At 39.9% G+C, this 18,230-nt stretch overlaps 3 protein-coding genes and 1 long non-coding RNA gene across 6 annotated transcripts; 2 read left to right on the forward strand and 2 right to left on the reverse strand.

Moving 5' to 3' along the window:
* Window positions 1–2,213: 2,213 nt before the first annotated feature.
* Window positions 2,214–4,043, reverse strand: LOC117227041 (uncharacterized). 2 transcript variants are annotated; one of them, XM_033481941.2, is made up of 4 exons: window positions 3,846–4,043; window positions 3,670–3,768; window positions 2,674–2,956; window positions 2,214–2,604 (listed from the first exon to the last, which is right to left on the reverse strand). In XM_033481941.2, the coding sequence occupies exons 1-4, from the start codon at window positions 3,945–3,947 to the stop codon at window positions 2,414–2,416; spliced, it is 675 nt and encodes a 224-aa protein (XP_033337832.2). In that variant the 5' UTR covers window positions 3,948–4,043; the 3' UTR covers window positions 2,214–2,413. The 2 variants fall into 2 exon arrangements, with proteins under 2 accessions (XP_033337832.2, XP_033337833.2); XM_033481942.2 differs by having other exon boundaries at window positions 3,670–3,764; window positions 3,846–4,000.
* Window positions 4,044–4,291: 248 nt separating this feature from the next.
* On the forward strand, window positions 4,292–6,673 carry Phf5a (PHD finger protein 5a). 2 transcript variants are annotated; one of them, XR_004491931.2, is made up of 5 exons: window positions 4,292–4,516; window positions 4,585–4,775; window positions 5,009–5,104; window positions 6,272–6,317; window positions 6,407–6,673. XR_004491931.2 is itself a non-coding variant. In XM_033481672.2 (3 exons), exons 1-3 carry the CDS (start codon window positions 4,465–4,467, stop codon window positions 5,096–5,098), a joined length of 333 nt encoding a protein of 110 aa, XP_033337563.1. In that variant the 5' UTR covers window positions 4,294–4,464; the 3' UTR covers window positions 5,099–5,482. The 2 variants fall into 2 exon arrangements, 1 of the variants encoding a protein (XP_033337563.1); XM_033481672.2 differs by lacking the exons at window positions 6,272–6,317; window positions 6,407–6,673 and having other exon boundaries at window positions 4,294–4,516; window positions 5,009–5,482.
* On the reverse strand, window positions 5,440–17,277 carry LOC117227005 (uncharacterized). The gene is made up of 4 exons (XM_033481846.2): window positions 17,088–17,277; window positions 12,879–13,047; window positions 11,662–11,921; window positions 5,440–11,509 (listed from the first exon to the last, which is right to left on the reverse strand). The coding sequence occupies exons 2-4, from the start codon at window positions 13,044–13,046 to the stop codon at window positions 11,410–11,412; spliced, it is 528 nt and encodes a 175-aa protein (XP_033337737.2). The 5' UTR covers window position 13,047; window positions 17,088–17,277; the 3' UTR covers window positions 5,440–11,409.
* On the forward strand, window positions 13,283–15,931 carry LOC143259473 (uncharacterized). The gene is made up of 2 exons (XR_013033398.1): window positions 13,283–13,741; window positions 14,310–15,931. It is a non-coding gene; the product is annotated as an uncharacterized LOC143259473 (long non-coding RNA).
* Window positions 17,278–18,230: the final 953 nt, after the last annotated feature.

The raw sequence follows: 18,230 nt of genomic DNA on the forward strand, positions 1-18,230 counted from the left end.
ATTTATACGAAAAGAAAAAAAGAATACGCTTCTTCTTCCGTAGCATCGCGTTTCGCAGTACCTCGATAATGTCGCGCGATGCTACGGAAGATATGCTGTATGTATAATATGACAGAGCAGTATTCATGATCAACGTGACAACCGAAGTGAAGAAAATGTTTAAAACTAGTGGCAATGGTGCGAGACAAATAAAAAAGAAATTGTATTTTGAAGAACAAGACAAAAAGAGATTAACGGGCGGGTTATACGTATTTGTATGGGGGTGATTTTGTGCAGAAAGTGTGCAATGAACACACGCCCTAAACTAAGTGCGCCTACAAGGAGGTATTGTCGAATGAAGTTGCAAATTTTCAATTGAAAATAAACTTTTATTTTGCAAAGTTCACTGGACGATTGTATCTTTTGTAAACAAGCTTAATAAAAGAAAAATTTTTCAGAAACTCCGAAATTTTATCCAGATTTCATCCTGATACAAAAATTTCCAAAAGAAATTTGCAACTTTACGAATAACCACCGCCCACCAAGTTGCAGGGTAATTTTTTCAAAAGCACTTGCTGCAAAAAATCATTTGAAGAAAATATCGATATTCTGTGTATGTACGTATTTACATATTCAGATTACGCCGCATTCAGAGAACAGTGAAAAGAAAACGGTTTTTATACAGCTAGATTTTTTTTAAACGGAGAACCGGTTCAGCTAGAAAATCTTGATACTGTCATCAAACGTTTTTACGAGTTTTATAGAGGACGGGAGTAATTCCTTGAAGTAACACGCCTTATCGTATACTCTCACTCTCTCTCTCTCTCTCTTTCTCTCTCCATATATATGTATATATATTATACATATATATGTATAGGACTATAATATTTTTTGATACGGCTAAGTGATTCTACACGAACTGAACTGGCCTGCTTTTTTACGTTAAACGGCTTTCTAGTGACTTCTTAGGCGGGCTTTCCAAATTCGAGATCGAACTGCCACTTAACTGTCGGACCGTTATTGGTCGCAATTACTCTAATTAAATCTAAGCATCTCCGGAGTACACTTAATAAACGTTATACACATTTTCGACGAATTTAGTTGCTAAGGAATAAATTATAATTTCATAAATAAGGGAGGATACTACCCTCTAATAAATTGTGTCCGTCGGAATAAGTGTGTTAACGTCGACGATTATAATGTTGCGCATCAAGTGATTAGTATTGTTGAGTTTTATATTTGAAAATGGTCTGCGGTAGATTACAAAAATTTCCTTAAGCAAGGCCAGCGATTTTTGAAGGTTTCGAATCTTTTGTGATATATGGAAAATAATGATAAAAAGGACTGTTCCAATTTTTATACGTGTCCTTAATTATCACTAGAGTTAATTATTACTGGTGAATGACCACTTCATGTGCAACAATATGCTACCAACGTGGAATTGATACTTAAACAGATTTTTATAATTATTTAGGCGTGCAAAATTGAAACCGACTACTTTCATTCTTCGATTTTTGGATAAGTGTTAAAACTGTGTCCCATTGGTTACCGTTTCCATTTGTAATCGCTGTGCGTAATAGCAGTTTTTAAATGATGTATATCTTGATTATATTTACGGTGGAACATTTTTTTCATCGGGATTAACTAATCCGAGGATTTATAATAACAATAGTAAACGAATCCTTAGTAATCTTTTGCTGTAAAATTTTGTATCAATGTACAATCGTTTACATGTATGCCTTGCAACGTTGATTATTATCAGCGTAGACGTGTGTGAATGTGGCCATAAATTACTTAGACTTTAATATACTTATTTTTTTATTTAACTGATAAGACGATGCTATTGTACTCTCATGTTTCTATATTTACTAACACCAATATGATGCAGAAACACAAAAAAAGAAATGGAAACATCGGATCGAACATTTTTCGGAGTTCCTTACTCTAAAGAATAATCATTGGATGTGGGATAAAAGTTGTAGTATCTGTGAACGTATTTTTTATAAACCATCCAAAATTTCTGTAAACAAATCCCTGCCACCTTGCATCTTTTTTATTTATTTTTTTTATGCAAAAGGGGGTTGAGAAAACGTTTACCATGATCTGACCAATGAAACTTTTTTATACATAGGTGTAATCAAACACTATAATATATGCTGGGAACTGAATGGTAGAGGTATTGTTACTCAGGTCAGTGATTTTCAATAATTGAATAAATTGCCATAACAATACGATTCGTTGCAATAATTGTTCGAAGGAATTTTTTAATGGTTGTACATAATTTGTAACGCTGCCGGTCATGTTACCAAACAAGCTACATGCGCTGAAAATATTTACTTTGAATTTTATTTAATAAATACATTGATCAAATAAAAATCGATTGCATCATTTGTTGCATAACAATGTAAAAAATTATACTAGACGTGAAATTAACTCAAGGGTCATTTTGTTCGATCTCTTTCAATACTCGCTGCAATCCCAGCCTAGCGAGATCCAGTGGCGTCTTTTTCTCTTTATTCTGTATATTCAAATTGGCGCCACTATAAACTAACATTTTCGCCTCCTCAACTCGATCCTCCTCACATGCTAAATGCAATGCAGTATTGCCGTCAGCGTCTTTGCTGTCTGTAAACAAGTAAAAATTATTTAAATTGTTCAATTTACGAGAAGGCATCTAATATATAAAATACAAACCTATTTTTAAATCATACTCTAAAAGAAGCTTCACAATGGCAATGTTGCCTTTTGAGGCAGCCCTATGCAGCGGTGTTGCACCACGATCATCAACGATATTTACGTCAGCGTCTTTTTCTAGTAATGCTACACAAATCGACTTCCAATTCTTCGATGCAGCATATTGCAATGCTGAATGGCCTGTTTGTGTTCTTGCATTAATGTTTGCACCCTCTTTTAATAAGATTTTCACTACCTTTTCGCGACCTGCCGATGCCGCCAAAATTAATGGCGTCATGTCTGTCTAAAAATAAGCAATTATTTATAATAAGTAATCATTTTGGGTAATACAGTAGATTCTCGTGAACACTTCCATGCCCTTCATTTTCTTTCTTATGTCATAATTTTGCCATAATTAATGTTTTTAGTCGACCACGCATTGTCCATATATGGACGACTGTGGCGCCTCTTTCGGAAGAACAACGAAGCTCCTTTCGATGTCCGTACAGCGCCAATTCGTCCAGTGGAGAAACGCTCAAACTGTTAGCCAAAATTATCAACTGTCGATTTTGGCTAACAGTTTGAGCGTTTTTCCACTGGAAGAATTGGCGCTGTACAGACATCATTCGGAGCTTCGTTGTTCTTCCGAAAGAGGCGCCACAGTCGCCCACATCTGCCCAATGCAGGGTAGCTTGAAAACATTAATTACGGCAAAATTAAGCGACCAAAAAGTAAACCAAGGGCACAGGATTGTTTAGAAGACTCTGCTACATCGACTTCGCATAAGAAACCCAAACGACAACAACACAAGATGTAATTAATTAACCAAATTTCAAAGAGCAATTTAATTACGTTTTACAGTATTGTCATTTGTTTTTTTATATGTCAATGCAGTAAGTTCTTCTGAAAAATTCTGTACTCTTGATTTATTTTTTGATGCCCCAATTTCGTCATATATATATTTATATATATATGTCATACATATATGTATATTTCAACGAAGTTGAGGATACTCACATCGTCAGTGGGATCAACTGGCACGTCAAGTGACAATAAATATGTAACTAAATCATCGTGACCGCCAAGAGCTGCCCAATGAATTAACATTCGCCCTATCTAAAAAAACGCAATTCATTATAACAGACACTATAACCTAAAAACAACGCATCTACGTATTAAAATTAAGTACGTACATTGTCGTTCTCAGTTTTTAGTTTCCCATTTTCGTTCAGGAGTCGTTTGATATCTGATGTTCTGCCACGATAGGCCATTTCATGGATCGACTGATCGGTCATTTTCTTTGTTGTTAACAGAAATATTTGTTACAATTTATAAACGCTTATTTTGAATACGAGATTGCCTTTTGTACTTGTTTTCATGAAGGAACATGTGTACAATTATTGGAGCGTGTTTGCTATCTAGAACGCAATATATCACAGGCGAAAGAACAATAAATTTTAGTTAAATATTAACTGCACTCTGTGCAATATTGTTATATATAACAATAAATTTTAGTTAAATGTTAACTGCACTCTGTGCAGTTATATATATATGTATATTATATTTTTCGATGGAGCAATGATTTTAAGATGTCGACGACATTCGTTCGTATTTCCACCGCGTAGCGACACACGTTCATGTAAACGCCGATCTATGTTTCAACGCCATAGTTTAAGCATGACATCAAATTATAAACCAAAGTGCTTGTTTACTCTGAGTTTGTGAATTGTTAAGCAACGAAACTACAATTTCAAGTGGATCTAAACGTAATTGTATTTATTAGTGCCTAAGTAATTACGTGTACGTTAGAAAATGGCTAAGCATCATCCTGATTTGATCTTCTGCAGAAAACAACCAGGTGTCGGTGAGTTTTGAGGTTATGGTTGTACAGTTTTGCGATGTGTATGTGTTATTTAAATTTGCTGATTTCAGCTATTGGAAGATTGTGCGAGAAATGTGACGGTAAATGTGTGATATGCGATTCGTACGTGCGACCGTGCACTCTTGTCAGAATTTGCGACGAATGCAATTACGGGTCCTATCAGGGTCGATGCGTTATCTGCGGTGGACCCGGCGTCTCGGACGCATATTATTGCAAGGAATGCACGATCCAAGAAAAAGATGTGAGTTTTATATTTGTTCTATAACTATAGACATTTTGATATTTTGTTGAAGAATCCTGCCTTCTTTAATTTTAAGAAGTATTGGATTATCGACTGCCAGTAAGGCTGCAACCTGCTGTACCGAATATTGCGGCGCGAGAATTTCAGTAGAATTCGAATGATCAAGATTTATGTTTGCGATGGAGCGATCATTTTCAAATGCATTGTGATAATAAAATGTATTTCGTTTCCAGAGGGACGGTTGTCCGAAAATCGTGAATCTCGGAAGTTCGAAGACGGATCTATTCTACGAGAGAAAGAAATACGGATTCAAAAGAAGATAAGAGCTGGTGCGGTTTGTCATTTGTACGATACGATTATTTTTACGAGCTTTGAATAAATCATTTTCTCCGTGAGCAAAATCTTTTAATCCGACTGTGTAACTGAGGCAAGTAAATTTTCGATTGGAAAATTTTCTAGACGCGCATCTATTGATTTTATTATATAGTTTTTGATAAAAACAATGTTGCTGGAACGTTCTTGTACATAAAAGTTAAGGATTCAAGCTTTTATCTTACTTCTGTAATTGTGTGCACTGGTACATAGCTGTAGTAAACAATCGTCGTACTTAAAATTAAGGGTCCTTTAAAGCTTCAGATTTTTCTCATTGAAAGACTGATCAATGTTTCATTAATTAATGTGATTATTAACAGTAATGTTAACAGTGATATCATCTTTATTTCACACCACCTACCCATTTACCACCCATTCCCCCCGTTAATGGACTCTATGTACAATTACTGCGTACTATGGTGTAAGCCGAAGATACATGTTACTTAAAGTCTCCGTCTATATTGTTAAGAAGCGATAATAGGAGAAAATATTCAGATATTTTGGAGCACCGTTATAAAAACCCTTAGATCTACAATAGTGTGCGTTGTATATGTTAATATTACCTCTGGGACACGAACATGCAACAAAGAATGTTACAAACACATCGGTCGATGGGAAGTTGAATACAATTTTTGTTATGCTGTAAATTTTATTTCTTCCTTGTTGCATGCTGTCTAGACTCCATTTTAATCGCTAAGCTGGGGGAAGAATACAATATTTGAAATATTTCGAGCGATACAGTTACAAAAAACCAGAACCAAAAGGATTTCGTTACCTTTTTACATTCCCCCAAAAATATTTCCGTCGTGGATTTTATTTGTTATAAACTTTATCGGTCTTGAAAATAATCATTTGCTTACCTAAAAACACTCTCTTTACACTGTCGAAACTAGTCTCGTTTGCTAAGTTCTCCGCACGTACAAAAGAAGCGATCATAAATGAATCTTCTATGTACACTAAGGCCAATAAAGGAACAGTTTAAACTCTACGAGTCGCTTTTGCGACAGATATGTTTCTTTCGTTTAAATTTACACGTGATGAAAAATTACTTTATAGAGTTCATTATTTTAAAACGTCCAAAAACAAAAAAAAATCTCAAGTAATTATTTGCTTGATTTTTACAGGTGTCCACGTAGTCCGCAGAATCATAATTTATTCCGAAAAACGACTGTGAGTTGCATACTTCTCAGATCATTGTTCGTTCGAATTAATTTTGTTAACGAAGTCTAACGTTCTTTTGTCTCTTTTTTTGGACACAGGCTATCGTAGCCAATTTTTCACTTAGGCCACTGCCATTGGCGTTGTCATTCGAACTGCCCGCAATCGGAGAAAACAATTTTTCTAATTGAATTGAAAATAAATCATGATCAAACCGAATCAATCATTGTTTGTCGTATTGTGAGTCGGAACATATATTATTGGTAAGTATTACGCGAACCTTACTCGTTTATCCTTATAAGATAGTCGATAAATCAATATTGTTAATGTGAATACTTTCAATAAAAATTAACAAGCACGATTGTAAACTTGTTTCTTGATTTATTTCGTCTGTACAGGTTTTTAACCGGCTTGAAAGTGTCTTCAAAAACGATTGGATACTCTTATCGCTAGCCGTCGATGGGGAAATCATGTAAAAATCTGTTAATGACGATCGTTTTGGCCGGATTTATACTTCCTATCCAATGGATTCGAATGGAATTATATATATTATATCGATAAAATATGAACTCTTCGAATATTCCTATGTCCAGACTGAATTATTTCGTGTTTCGACAATCTCTGAATCACTATAGTACGTTAGCCTTAAACATTACACGATAATAACATCAGTCTAACGGTATTTAACAGCTATCTTTATATCATACAAGCGAAGAAGTTTGTTCATTTTAAGACTCCGTTCACGAGAAAAGCAATTGGAAAATATATTCGAAATTATTTGCGAGTTCGTGTTGATCCAACGGATAAACGTTCATCATTGATTTTCTCGGGAACTTCTTGTGCGAGAACTTTTTATGTGGATATATTTTATTCTACAATCTCGGTTTTTTATGCAAAATCTCTACCTTTTTCATTCGAACGACTCTCAATAAAAATTGTTCGCTATTTTTAAAGTAGAAACGTTCTTTTATTATTTTTTTTTTTTTCAAATTTCGCGATAGAAGCATCTTTTCGTCACCGAAGTATCCTCTTATTTTTCAAATACTTTCTTACCAAGGGAAGGAATCCGTACTACCGGTAGAGATTTTGTTTCCTTAGAATTTGAAAGTGTTCAAAATGAATTGAAGAGTGATTAAGGACGTAGAAACTCGTTCTAATTACAAATCGGAACTTCTCGAAAGTTTTGTCCCTTCCTTAGCGACGTTCGCAATGAAATATTTTCTCGATTCGTTTCGTTTTCATTGACCGTTATCTCATCGTCCATTCCCGAATTTCGTAATTTGAACTTGATTGCAAACACATCGAGAAAAGATCGAAATCAATACATTATTAGACTGTCTATTATTACATAGTTCGTCGAAATGCGCTGCTGAAACCATTCGATTTTTAAACCGCTCCGGATCCTTTTCCGACACGGAAAGACATTTCCGAGAACGAAACATGGTTTCGGTGATTTCAACATTTCATGGTTTAACAATGAATCTGTGCTGTCGTTCCACTCGTGGCCACCAAACTATTTACCATCTATACCTAAACATGGATTTATGTTTCATTATTCGAAGCATATTATTTATAGTAATCGTTTCCGCGTTTATGTTTCAGAATCCTCGATACGAGATCACGAATCAACCCGCGACCGTGATTCCAGTTTCAACATTACAAATTACGATACCACATTCATGCTCTTAATTTCACCGCGAAACAACGAAATTTCGACACGTAAAATCCGCGTAAAATCTCCGAAGGAACACCGAGAACTCGAACGAAACTTTTGTCAAGATATCCCGGAAATTCTCGAAATCAATCCCTGACAAAAAAAAAGAAGAAGAAACGTCTGACACTCGATTGCGGCACGGATCCCACGAAAATATTTGATTCGATACAATCGTTGATCGCGATCGCTTCACGTTCGCTGTCCCTTAAGCTACACAAACTGTGCGTATTTGAACCTTCGCCCTCGACCCGGAAGGTCGTACCCTAAGAATGGAGTGACAGTGAGTTATGCTACAAGATGCTTTGAGGTGCCCGGAACACGTTCGAACATGTCGAGGATAAAATCGACTACGTTTTTGTTTTTGCAGCACGTTCCCCCTCTCCCCGTTCTTTCCGCTCTATTATATATATATATAGAAATATCATTGTAATAACATGTAGAAACTACGTCTATTGTTATCTATAACAAAAGAACGTTCGGTACGAGTCATAATTGACTCGGTATTTTATGTCCTTCGTCGTTGTCGTATGGGGGGATGATGCTAATCCTCTAGTTTTCGTCCTTTCAATCTTTCTCCGCGCGGATATATCCTTTCATCGAAATAGAGAGACTAGCAAGACGTTCTCGTAATCTGCAGGAACTCGCTGTCGCAATCTATTTACAGTCTTTCCCTCCACCCCTGTCGGGCGGGGGTTGCAAAGACTCTCGAAATACGATCAGAAAATCATCAAAGATGTTTCGCATGTTTTTCATCGCGCGGAGCCACGCCTCTTCGATTGCCAAACGACTTTGTCTGCTGTTTCATTTTTTTCATGCCGTTAACCAGTTAAGCGCGTTTCTCGTGTATACACGTCAAACCAAATCTCTATTACGGTGCGTTCGACGTGTTTACTCGTCGTTAAAAACATAAAATTATCCCATCGACTATGAAAACTTGAAATTTTAATCAAATACAATAAGAATATTAATTTGGTGGGATGTTTCCTTTATATTACCAATAGAACTGCTAAGTATTTTATACGGAGGGGGTGGTGGGATGGGACTCGAAACCAATTCCATGCACAGGCCGCGAAGAAATTGCCTAAATGTACCTGAAGGTACCCACTTTCTGCGGTACCGTGTTTCGAGAAATATCACACCGAACTCGATTGAAATTCTTAAAATTTTTTTTGTTCTACACGCGTCTTTCTTGTGTTCATGTATTTTATTATTATTTGAGAGTTTTTAAATTTATAATAACAATAACTTTTCAGAAATAAATTGCTAAGTTTTCCTTAAATAAATATTTAGTTCTTTCTCGTTTTTCATAAAATTTGTAATAGGACCATTTCGCCCTGCGTTCGTCGTGTATACACGTCATCGCTTGATTTTAATTCCGCGCACTGTGAGGGGTTTTTAAAACTAAATTCGCCGCTCTTAACAGGTTAATCGGCTTTAGATCACCTCGGTTCGGATAGACGAAATTTCGATCACCTCGCCAGATATAACGGCACACCTTTGTATCATTATACGATCGGTGTGTTATCTCGGTCGTGAATTCGGTGAAAGACGTCGCGAGTTCGGTTTCGAAAATGTTGATCGCTTTACGGCTACTTAAACTGCTCGAGGATATGTGCATGTACATGATGCGGTGTGTCGGAGCGTTCACTTAAGACGTATCATTAATTAACTATATTCCCCGGGTAACCAACGCGATCCCGACTTGTGACAAGGCCGCTCGCGAGAATTATCGACACCGGAAGTGTTACGCTGACCCGCCCGGCAATATCAAGCGCGACGAAGTAATTCAAAGCGGTTCATCCTCTAAAACTCCTCTCCTCGCCATCTGTCTCGTACAAAAAACGTCTCTGTTTTTTTCTTTTTTTTTCATCTTTTTCATATGATACATTTATTTGTGTTTTTGTCCCCCTTAATATCTCGACGATTCTGAACACAATAAAGTTCTCGGAACGAAATTGAGCTTTTTGGTCTCTCTTTGGTAGATGACGGATGTCGTAAACGGTCGAAAACATTCGATGATCATCAAAGCCTCCAACGATGATTATCTCAAACAAAGAGATTCGCTCTGTTCGCATTACCGAAAATGATCTTTGTTTCGTTATCGTTCGCCATGTAGACGGTGCAGAGGCCAAGCCGACGAAAATGATACCTCCCCCGCGTCTGCGACTATGTAATTCCACTGTTTCCCGTGCGATACCCGTGCACTACGATTCGCTCGTTAAACACGTTGAATGCCATGGGTGTCACCGGTGACCGGCGCTTAACTTGGCGGTGACGCCATGGGGGCCACCGGTGACCGGCGCTTAACTTGGCGGTGACGCCATGGGGGCCACCGGTGACCGACGCCCCCAAATTGATAGGAATACATATAATTTCAAACAAATGTGAATATCTAAAATTTTGTATTATTACCATCGTCAATTCAAACGGTGACCCCTGTCCCAATTAACATGTCAAGCATGGTTGTACACTGCAACTTATCTATTGCAGATAATATTTCAACATTATATGTATCGCATAAAAGAAAATCCATCGTGGCGCCACGGACAATTTCTGTAAAACCGGCGTGGCATTCAACGTGTTAACAGCGGGGCGTCTCAGCTGAACGTCCGGGGCCCCCTTTTATCGTCGCACGCGGCACCTTCTCGGGACCGGATTACTGCTCTCGCGCTAATTTCGTCTCCTGATGAAGGGAGGACGATCAACATTGCCCGAGAAGTTGGCGCGCGCTACGATAAATAAAGGCTGCTATATCCAGGCGATTCCGATGATCTGAGACAGTCTCTATGTGTGTAATATCTAGGGACTCTCTCTGGACTCCACGAGCCCAAGAGCGACAAGAGGTTGCGGCGTCCCGTACGAAGGGTCCGGGGTCACGATAATGAAAGAAAGGCAGCGGATTTAATCGATAATTAGGTCCCTTTATCTCTGCTGTGTGCACGCGTTCACTGGTGGTGTTACCCTCTTCCCCCCCTTCTACCGGATTGATTTTCCACTAGAAAACTGCCGAAACGATCGGACGCTGTCTTCTTTCCACGTGTGTCCGACGTGTTAGAGCGATCGTTTCCCAACGATGCTCGCCCCCTCGCGAAATATACGTCTTGGCGTCAAGCTAAAGGCAGCGGTGCAATCGTTTAAGTATGAAAACTGCTGCTCGTGCATGGCGGCGGCGACGACGACGACTGAAGTAGTCCCTAAGAAACGAGGCTGACACGCGGCCGGCCCCCTTTTTTCGTTTTGTTTGTTTTTGTTTTAAACCAGACTGTGTTCACGAGAGTCGTAACGATGCGTGTAGAGGATGGATGAGCTAGTCCCTGGCGACGTCGACGATGACGGTGTGTTCGAGCACGGCGGCGATGACGGATGGGCCTTCCTCGAGGCCGACAACACCTAGGTGTTGTGGCCCTGCTTGCGGATCTTGCTCTCCAGAGCGGAGGTCGACCGGCCGACCAGGTCCTCCAACTCGTCCGGCGTCAACACGGTGAAGTCTCTGCGAGAACAAATATAATACATGATTCGTTAGAGCAGTTATCTAGCTTTCGAAGAGACGATCGCGATGCCCTAAAATTATTTGTTCCTATTGTTCTTAGTTCTCGCGATAATCGGCTGCGAAGCGAAAGACCTTCGGCCTGGCTCTCTCACCTGTGCTGCGCCAACAGCATGTCTATACTGGTGACGCTTCGCTGGTGGGTCTCGTCCTTGTGACCGGATTTCTGCCTCTTGATGCATAAGGCTCTAACTGTCGCTAGGAACACGCCTACCGACAATAGAACGCAACCTGCAACGATTAGGGACGTGGAGTTCTGCGCCGCTTCCGCGCCTGGCGCCAGCTGCACCAGGCCCACTACTAGGACCACGGCGCCTAGGAGGAGGGAGCCGACCACCACGTGCAACGCGTTTACCTGTAAGAATAGTCAGTGTTAATTTGATATTAACCCCTTAACGTGCACGCTCGAGTTAACTCTAAACTGGCCAAACTGTGCGCACTCGAGATAAATCGAGCGGCGTTGTACTTTATGTTGCTAGAATTTTTCACGCTCGAATGCAATCGAGAATTGAAAATAACAATGTGAAAGCAAAAAAAAAGACAATCGTTTTATTGATGTTTATCGTTTACATGGGATTGTAAGCTATAACACTTACTTATTCAAGTATAAAATATATCCTTTTTCTATACTTATCACTTACGACTTATCTCTTCCTTGTGAGCCGCTTTCCGACAGCGTAATCATATTCAGATTCTGATTCGCTCATTTTTCAATATATGCTTTACTAAAATATAATGTAAAATAAAATATAATAATAATAATAATAATAATAACAATAATAAAAATAAAAATAATAACAATAATAATAATAATAATAATAATAGTAATGTTCTGAAAATTAGAAATCATACCAATTGTATAAATATCCAATATACTCAAGTTTACTTTCTGTAATCACAAAATAACTCGCTGTTTACATAAATATTTTTACTGATAATAATGTTTACTCTGAAACGGGAATTCGAAAAGAAAGATAAAAAAAGTCGATGTGTGCGTGTAATATTACGATATTCGACCATTTTCTGCGATGTTATCAAAATCCAAAATTGCAATAAAAATTTTGATTACTTTTATACTTTTGTAATTTTCTTGCCAAGACAACGTTCTAAATTTTCACATTAAAAAAAAATTGATTTCCTTTGGCCGGCCTTTTTCGAAAAAACTGTGCATTAAGGGGTTAAGCGTGGCGAGTTCCTCTTATTATTATCCATTATCCATTTTGCAGGAGCAAAGGTCGCGACGAACGAGCGATTTTTGTTCTATCTTTGCGACAAGCTGAACAACGTTGATAGCGAAGGCATCGTGGCTCACCTTGCCACAGAAGTAGTATTCCGGCGGTTCTTTGTCCAGCAACGCTAGCACCGCCTCGCTCTCCGTCAGCGGACTGCCAGGTTGACTGCTCGTCACTCTGGACCCTTTTTCTTGGTAGTAAGTTTTGTGGAAGACTTTCACCGAGGGCACTGGCAACGCCGTGATCATGCTAGAAAATCGTCGACAAATTTTTACTTAGTTCTTTTACTATATATATTATATATATATATATATAGTTTTTTTATTTATATATATATATATATATATGTTATATATAATGATATGATATATATATATATATATATATATATATAATATTTATATGTTATATATATATTATATATATTTTTTATTTATATATATATATAGTTTTTTTACTATATTTTCTTTTGTTCCAGGGAGAAGTTGCATACCCGCAAACCGTTTCACCGATCGATGCTGGGACTCACGGGACGACAACACGGTTGCAAATGGAACGTTCGAACGGAAGCGAAGCCAGTCGCAACGGCAACAAATATATTCGATAAAATAGATCAGCAGCTTCGGCGTTATTTAGCAACGATGCTAATGTTGAATGGTTAGCGATGGTTGTAGCGATACCAATGATATTAACGACGGTATTGTGGGGGGTGGAAATACTGGTGGTGCTGGTGGCCTAGATTCGCTGTTGGGGGCCGATGGCCGTTGCACCTCGGTTATCGAACAGCCGAGTTTGCACGGAGTACAGCAACATTGGTAGAAAATTATGGTCGAGTGTGTGCTTTTCACCTCGTGTCTGATTTTCCTTGCTAACGGCCCAGCGTGAGATTTGTACAACGATGCGTAACCATGTCGCCGTTATTCGAATTGCATCGAATTATGTAGTAAGTTTCTATATCTTAAAAAACAATCCTTTGCAGATATAGGAGAGAGACGAATACAAAACTATCCGAAAAGCGGGCACTTAAATGCGGTCGAATGCAAAATAGGAAATAAGAAAATCGTTGTACAGAGCGGATCATTGAAACGTGGCGGTCAATTGAACGTCTTTAAGATCGATAATCGTGCTGACGGTCAATTGAATGCCTTCAACACGTTGAATGCCACGGGGGTCACCGGTGACCGGTACTTAACTTGGCGGTGACGCCATGGGGGCCACCGGTGACCGGCGCGCCCAAATTGATAGAAATATATATAATTTCAAACAAATGTCAGTATCTAAAATTTGGTATTATTACGAGGTATAATACTGTCACAATTAACATGTCAAAAATGGTTATACGCTGTAACTTATCTATTGCATATAATATTTCAAACATTATATGTATCGCATAGAAGACAATTCATCGTGGCGCCACGGACAATTTCTGTAAAACCGGTGTGGCATTCAACGTGTTAAGATTGATAGTCGTGCCGACGAATTCGTCGAACTACAACTTTAAACGGTTTCAGGGGCGCTGGATCTGTTTCACCGACCGTGCGGCGGCCATTCGTAACGACCCCCGAAGATCGGCAACCGCCACAGCACCGGTGCACGTCTTACGCGAGAACGCATTGGCGTCTCGATTTCAACGGCGGAGCCTCGTACAAACTTGCAACGAGTAGGTTACGTGCACTGCAAAGGGGTAACCTTTATTGCTCGGAAAGGCGTAAACTAGGACAGTGGCCTGATTCCTAGTGTCATGGCTGCGACTGCATGTGCACCGGGGAGAGAGGAACACGGCTATAGATACGCGAAAGTGCAACCAGTACGGCTTTCCCGACGTTGGACGTCTGCCAACCGCCCGCCGGAATTCTCGCCAGCCAGAAAACAACCAAAGAAACAACCGTTCGATCACTATGGTCCGCGTTATGCGAAAATAGTCGACTCGCCTGCTCCCTATAACCCGCGATTCCACCCAGCGTGCACGTTTACGCAACTTCTCCCTTGCTGGTCCCGAAATGGTTCATCGAACATGTTTGTTAAAAGCTTCCAGAGATCGCGAATTATTCTGGGCTGGACTCGAACGTAATCGAACGTTGTTTCTGAATAATTAAACGGCGATTAATAATCGATTTTAAGAACCGGCGACTTGAAATCGAAGAGAACGTGGATATAACGTCGTTGTACATCGTTCGGTTGCTCTTAGGGCTAAGCGCTAGCACGGTTTCTCGGTGATAATTGATAAGCTGGTGTCGAGGGTCAACGGCCCTAATTTTTTTCTTTTTCATTTCGCCGGCCGCGTGATCGAAAAAACAATAATAGTCGCGGTGTATGCGATAAAAGAAAATGGCTCGGCAAGTATTTATGTTAATACGTGACTTTGCATGCCACATGCGACTCGGTTTCATGGAGGGTGGCACGACACCAAGGTGGTTCACCCTGCGACGGAACATACCATTGTACAGGAGTGCTCCTTGAGCACAGGGGAAATATTGCCATAACGGGGAACACTGTTAACAACGTTCTCCTTTAACAAACATTTTGTAATATTTCATCGGAATTTTCAACGAAATGTAGCATTTTGTCGCGATTTTAATTTCTCTGGAGCACGACAACGAGAATCTTTCTTCTTCTTTTCAAGTTCCAATTTATGTTCGGAAGTTGATTAATATTATTTCTGCATTTTGCGCGACCGCGGGGCGTTTTAGATGCAATTTATAGAAAAGTTAATGGTATTCTGGCGTCATGGGAGTGTTTCGCAAATAATAAAGTATTCAGCTCGACTCCTGTCAACTTCGAATCACGGAGACCTAATTATCGATCGCGGCCAAAGGCCGGAATCCTCATAAACGTGGGGCTCGTTTGATTTATGGATCTATCCGCGACGAGAAATTCCTCGTACGTTGACTCAAGGGTATCGGTCCTGCTAAATGCAGTCGCGACTTTGTCTGGCTCTGTCCCAAAAACATGTCCACCTTCCATGAACCAGCTATCGAGGTCAGTGCACCCCTTTGCTTTCCCTGTTTGCCCTACAATCCTAGCACACTTCCACAGCCATAAACGAAATTACCCCAAAAATGGAATATCTTGCAATGGAATATCTTCGATTAAAATGAATACAACTAATTAAATAAATTGTTTGACGACGCTATACGGATGAAAGAAATTTTACAACACCTTATATAATACCCTTCTTAGTTTTCAATTTAATTGTTCTTAAGTTTGTCGAGCTTGACACGACTAATTTCAAATTAATTTCCAAAACGTTGTGACGTTATTCCATGGACGAAGTTCATTTGTCCACCTCTTGTTACCCTGATCATTTAGTTTCAATTCTTTCTTTTCTTTTTGTAGTTTCACCACCGTATCAATTTTTGCAAAGCGAAATTATATAAACAATTGACAAATTTCTACCCTCGGCGCTTCTTGCTACGATCGAACGAAACGAAATTTCTTGGTTTTGCGTTGTAAATTTTCTAAGGTCTCGAGTTATCGATGGAACAACGTTGCAGAGTTTATTTAAAAAGAGGGATAAACATGTTTGTCGGGTCAAGCACGCCATTGGACGCGCCGAGCACCGCTTTCAACCCTCGTTATAGTTAAACAAACGTTATATTCTGCTTTCCACGGTAACGAAAAGGCTCGACGGGCATAATTTATCGAGACGACATTTTCCCGTGGACGCGATAACAAATAGAAACAAGCCTAGAAACGATTCGTTAACATTTTGGGGGATCGATAAATGGGTCACTTTAGGTCGTTGAGTGGCTCGAGTACTCGCGACGACTGCTAACATCTGTACCGCAAAGGTACGAGACAAAATTCGTATAAAACCGTCCTGGTTCCTGCGATAACATAATAATTCGCGCAACGATTCGCGCGATAATTCGCACAAAAAAAAACGACGCAACGTAATGAAGCAACTTCCGTAACGAAACAATTAACTCCTTCCTCGCTCGGCAGTTAATTCAATAAAATGGTACAAAAACGATTATGGTACGAAAAGAAAGTATCTGCAACCAGGATCACCGTAGGCGAGCTCACGGCGAGAGAATTGTTTTTCACATAGCGCACCCTGCCACCCCATAAAATGTCGCCCTGGTCCCGCGTCACTATTATTATTATTATTATTATTATTATTATTATTATTATTATTATTATCATTATTATTGTTGTTATTATTATTATTAACCGCACGTTAACTCTGTCGCCAACGAGCCGTCCCGATAGGCAACATCGCAGATTAATTAAGACGTTATCGGGACACCGAGAGGTGTTCGAACAAAATAGCGTTCAGGCTGACTTACATTGCTGTGAGGGTTGTCGGAGAGCCTCCGTGGAATCGGGATAGTGCGCACCACGAGAACGAACTGAGGGAGAATTTTGGTAATTTTCGGTTTTCACGAGAACATCGAGCTGTGTCCCGACGAAAAGGTGTTCCGCACGGTGAGATCGCTTCGACGGGGTGGTGGTTCCGCGAGCACTGAGCCTCCGGAGGTCCCTATCCTGATCGATAAACCACCCCTTCAGCCACCCACTCGGTTCTGCGTAAAGGTACGATCACACCGACGCTACACGTGGACCTCGTACGTGGGCGGAATTCGGGGAAGAATTCCCCGGCCGTCGGGATTCATTCTTCGCCGCACACGCGGAGATTCAATCGGAAATGAAATTCTGGTAAAAATATGTCCGAGAGCTCGTCCGAAAGGGTGAAGCCCCCGGTTTTTACTCGAGCGCCCCCCCCCCCCGAGTGACGCCCTCGCGCAATTACTTTCGCGAAGATCGTCGAGAAAGGAGGAACGATAATTTCGAAAAATTCAACCTGTTGCGACTTTGTGAAAAATCCTGTGCGACCGGTGAGCACGGCGAGGGTTTACATGTTGGACAAATAATTTTCCCGATTCTCGGCCCTGCCTTCCGTTAAAATTTTTTGATTTGATTCGAATGGAAGTACGTACATATACGCGTGTACGTATTTGCTTGGTTGCATCGCGATGCTCGGGACGTGATTCTTGTAAATAAAAAGAATGGCGGATGCCGTTTAAATTTACATCGTTAATTACGTCCCACGTGTAACGTCTGTAAACAGCGTTTCGAATTTTCTGTGTGCGCGCAGCTCGACGATCGAGCAGCAACAGAAGCCGAAAGGTCACACTTTCAAGTCTCGCCCAATATGTTAATCTGCACCTTTGCCCCTCGCGAAATAACGTTCCTGCACTCCGCTAGCTCGAGGAAGATTCGATGTTTCGTCTGCGTTGTTATTAATAAGCGTCCCTCCCGTTTATAACAACAACGTCGCCGTATATTGCCTCGAAGAGCGGTCGGAAACGATCAACAATCTCTTCGTTAAAGAATCCGAAGAAAGGTTAAAAGACAATCTTTAAAGAACAACAAGTTTCCCTATAATTCCCGTGAACACCTGTGAAAGAGTCCCGGCAGCAAGTAAAACG

The sequence above is a fragment of the Megalopta genalis genome, chromosome 5 (assembly GCF_051020955.1).
Source record: "Megalopta genalis isolate 19385.01 chromosome 5, iyMegGena1_principal, whole genome shotgun sequence".
Taxonomy (NCBI): domain Eukaryota; kingdom Metazoa; phylum Arthropoda; class Insecta; order Hymenoptera; family Halictidae; genus Megalopta; species Megalopta genalis.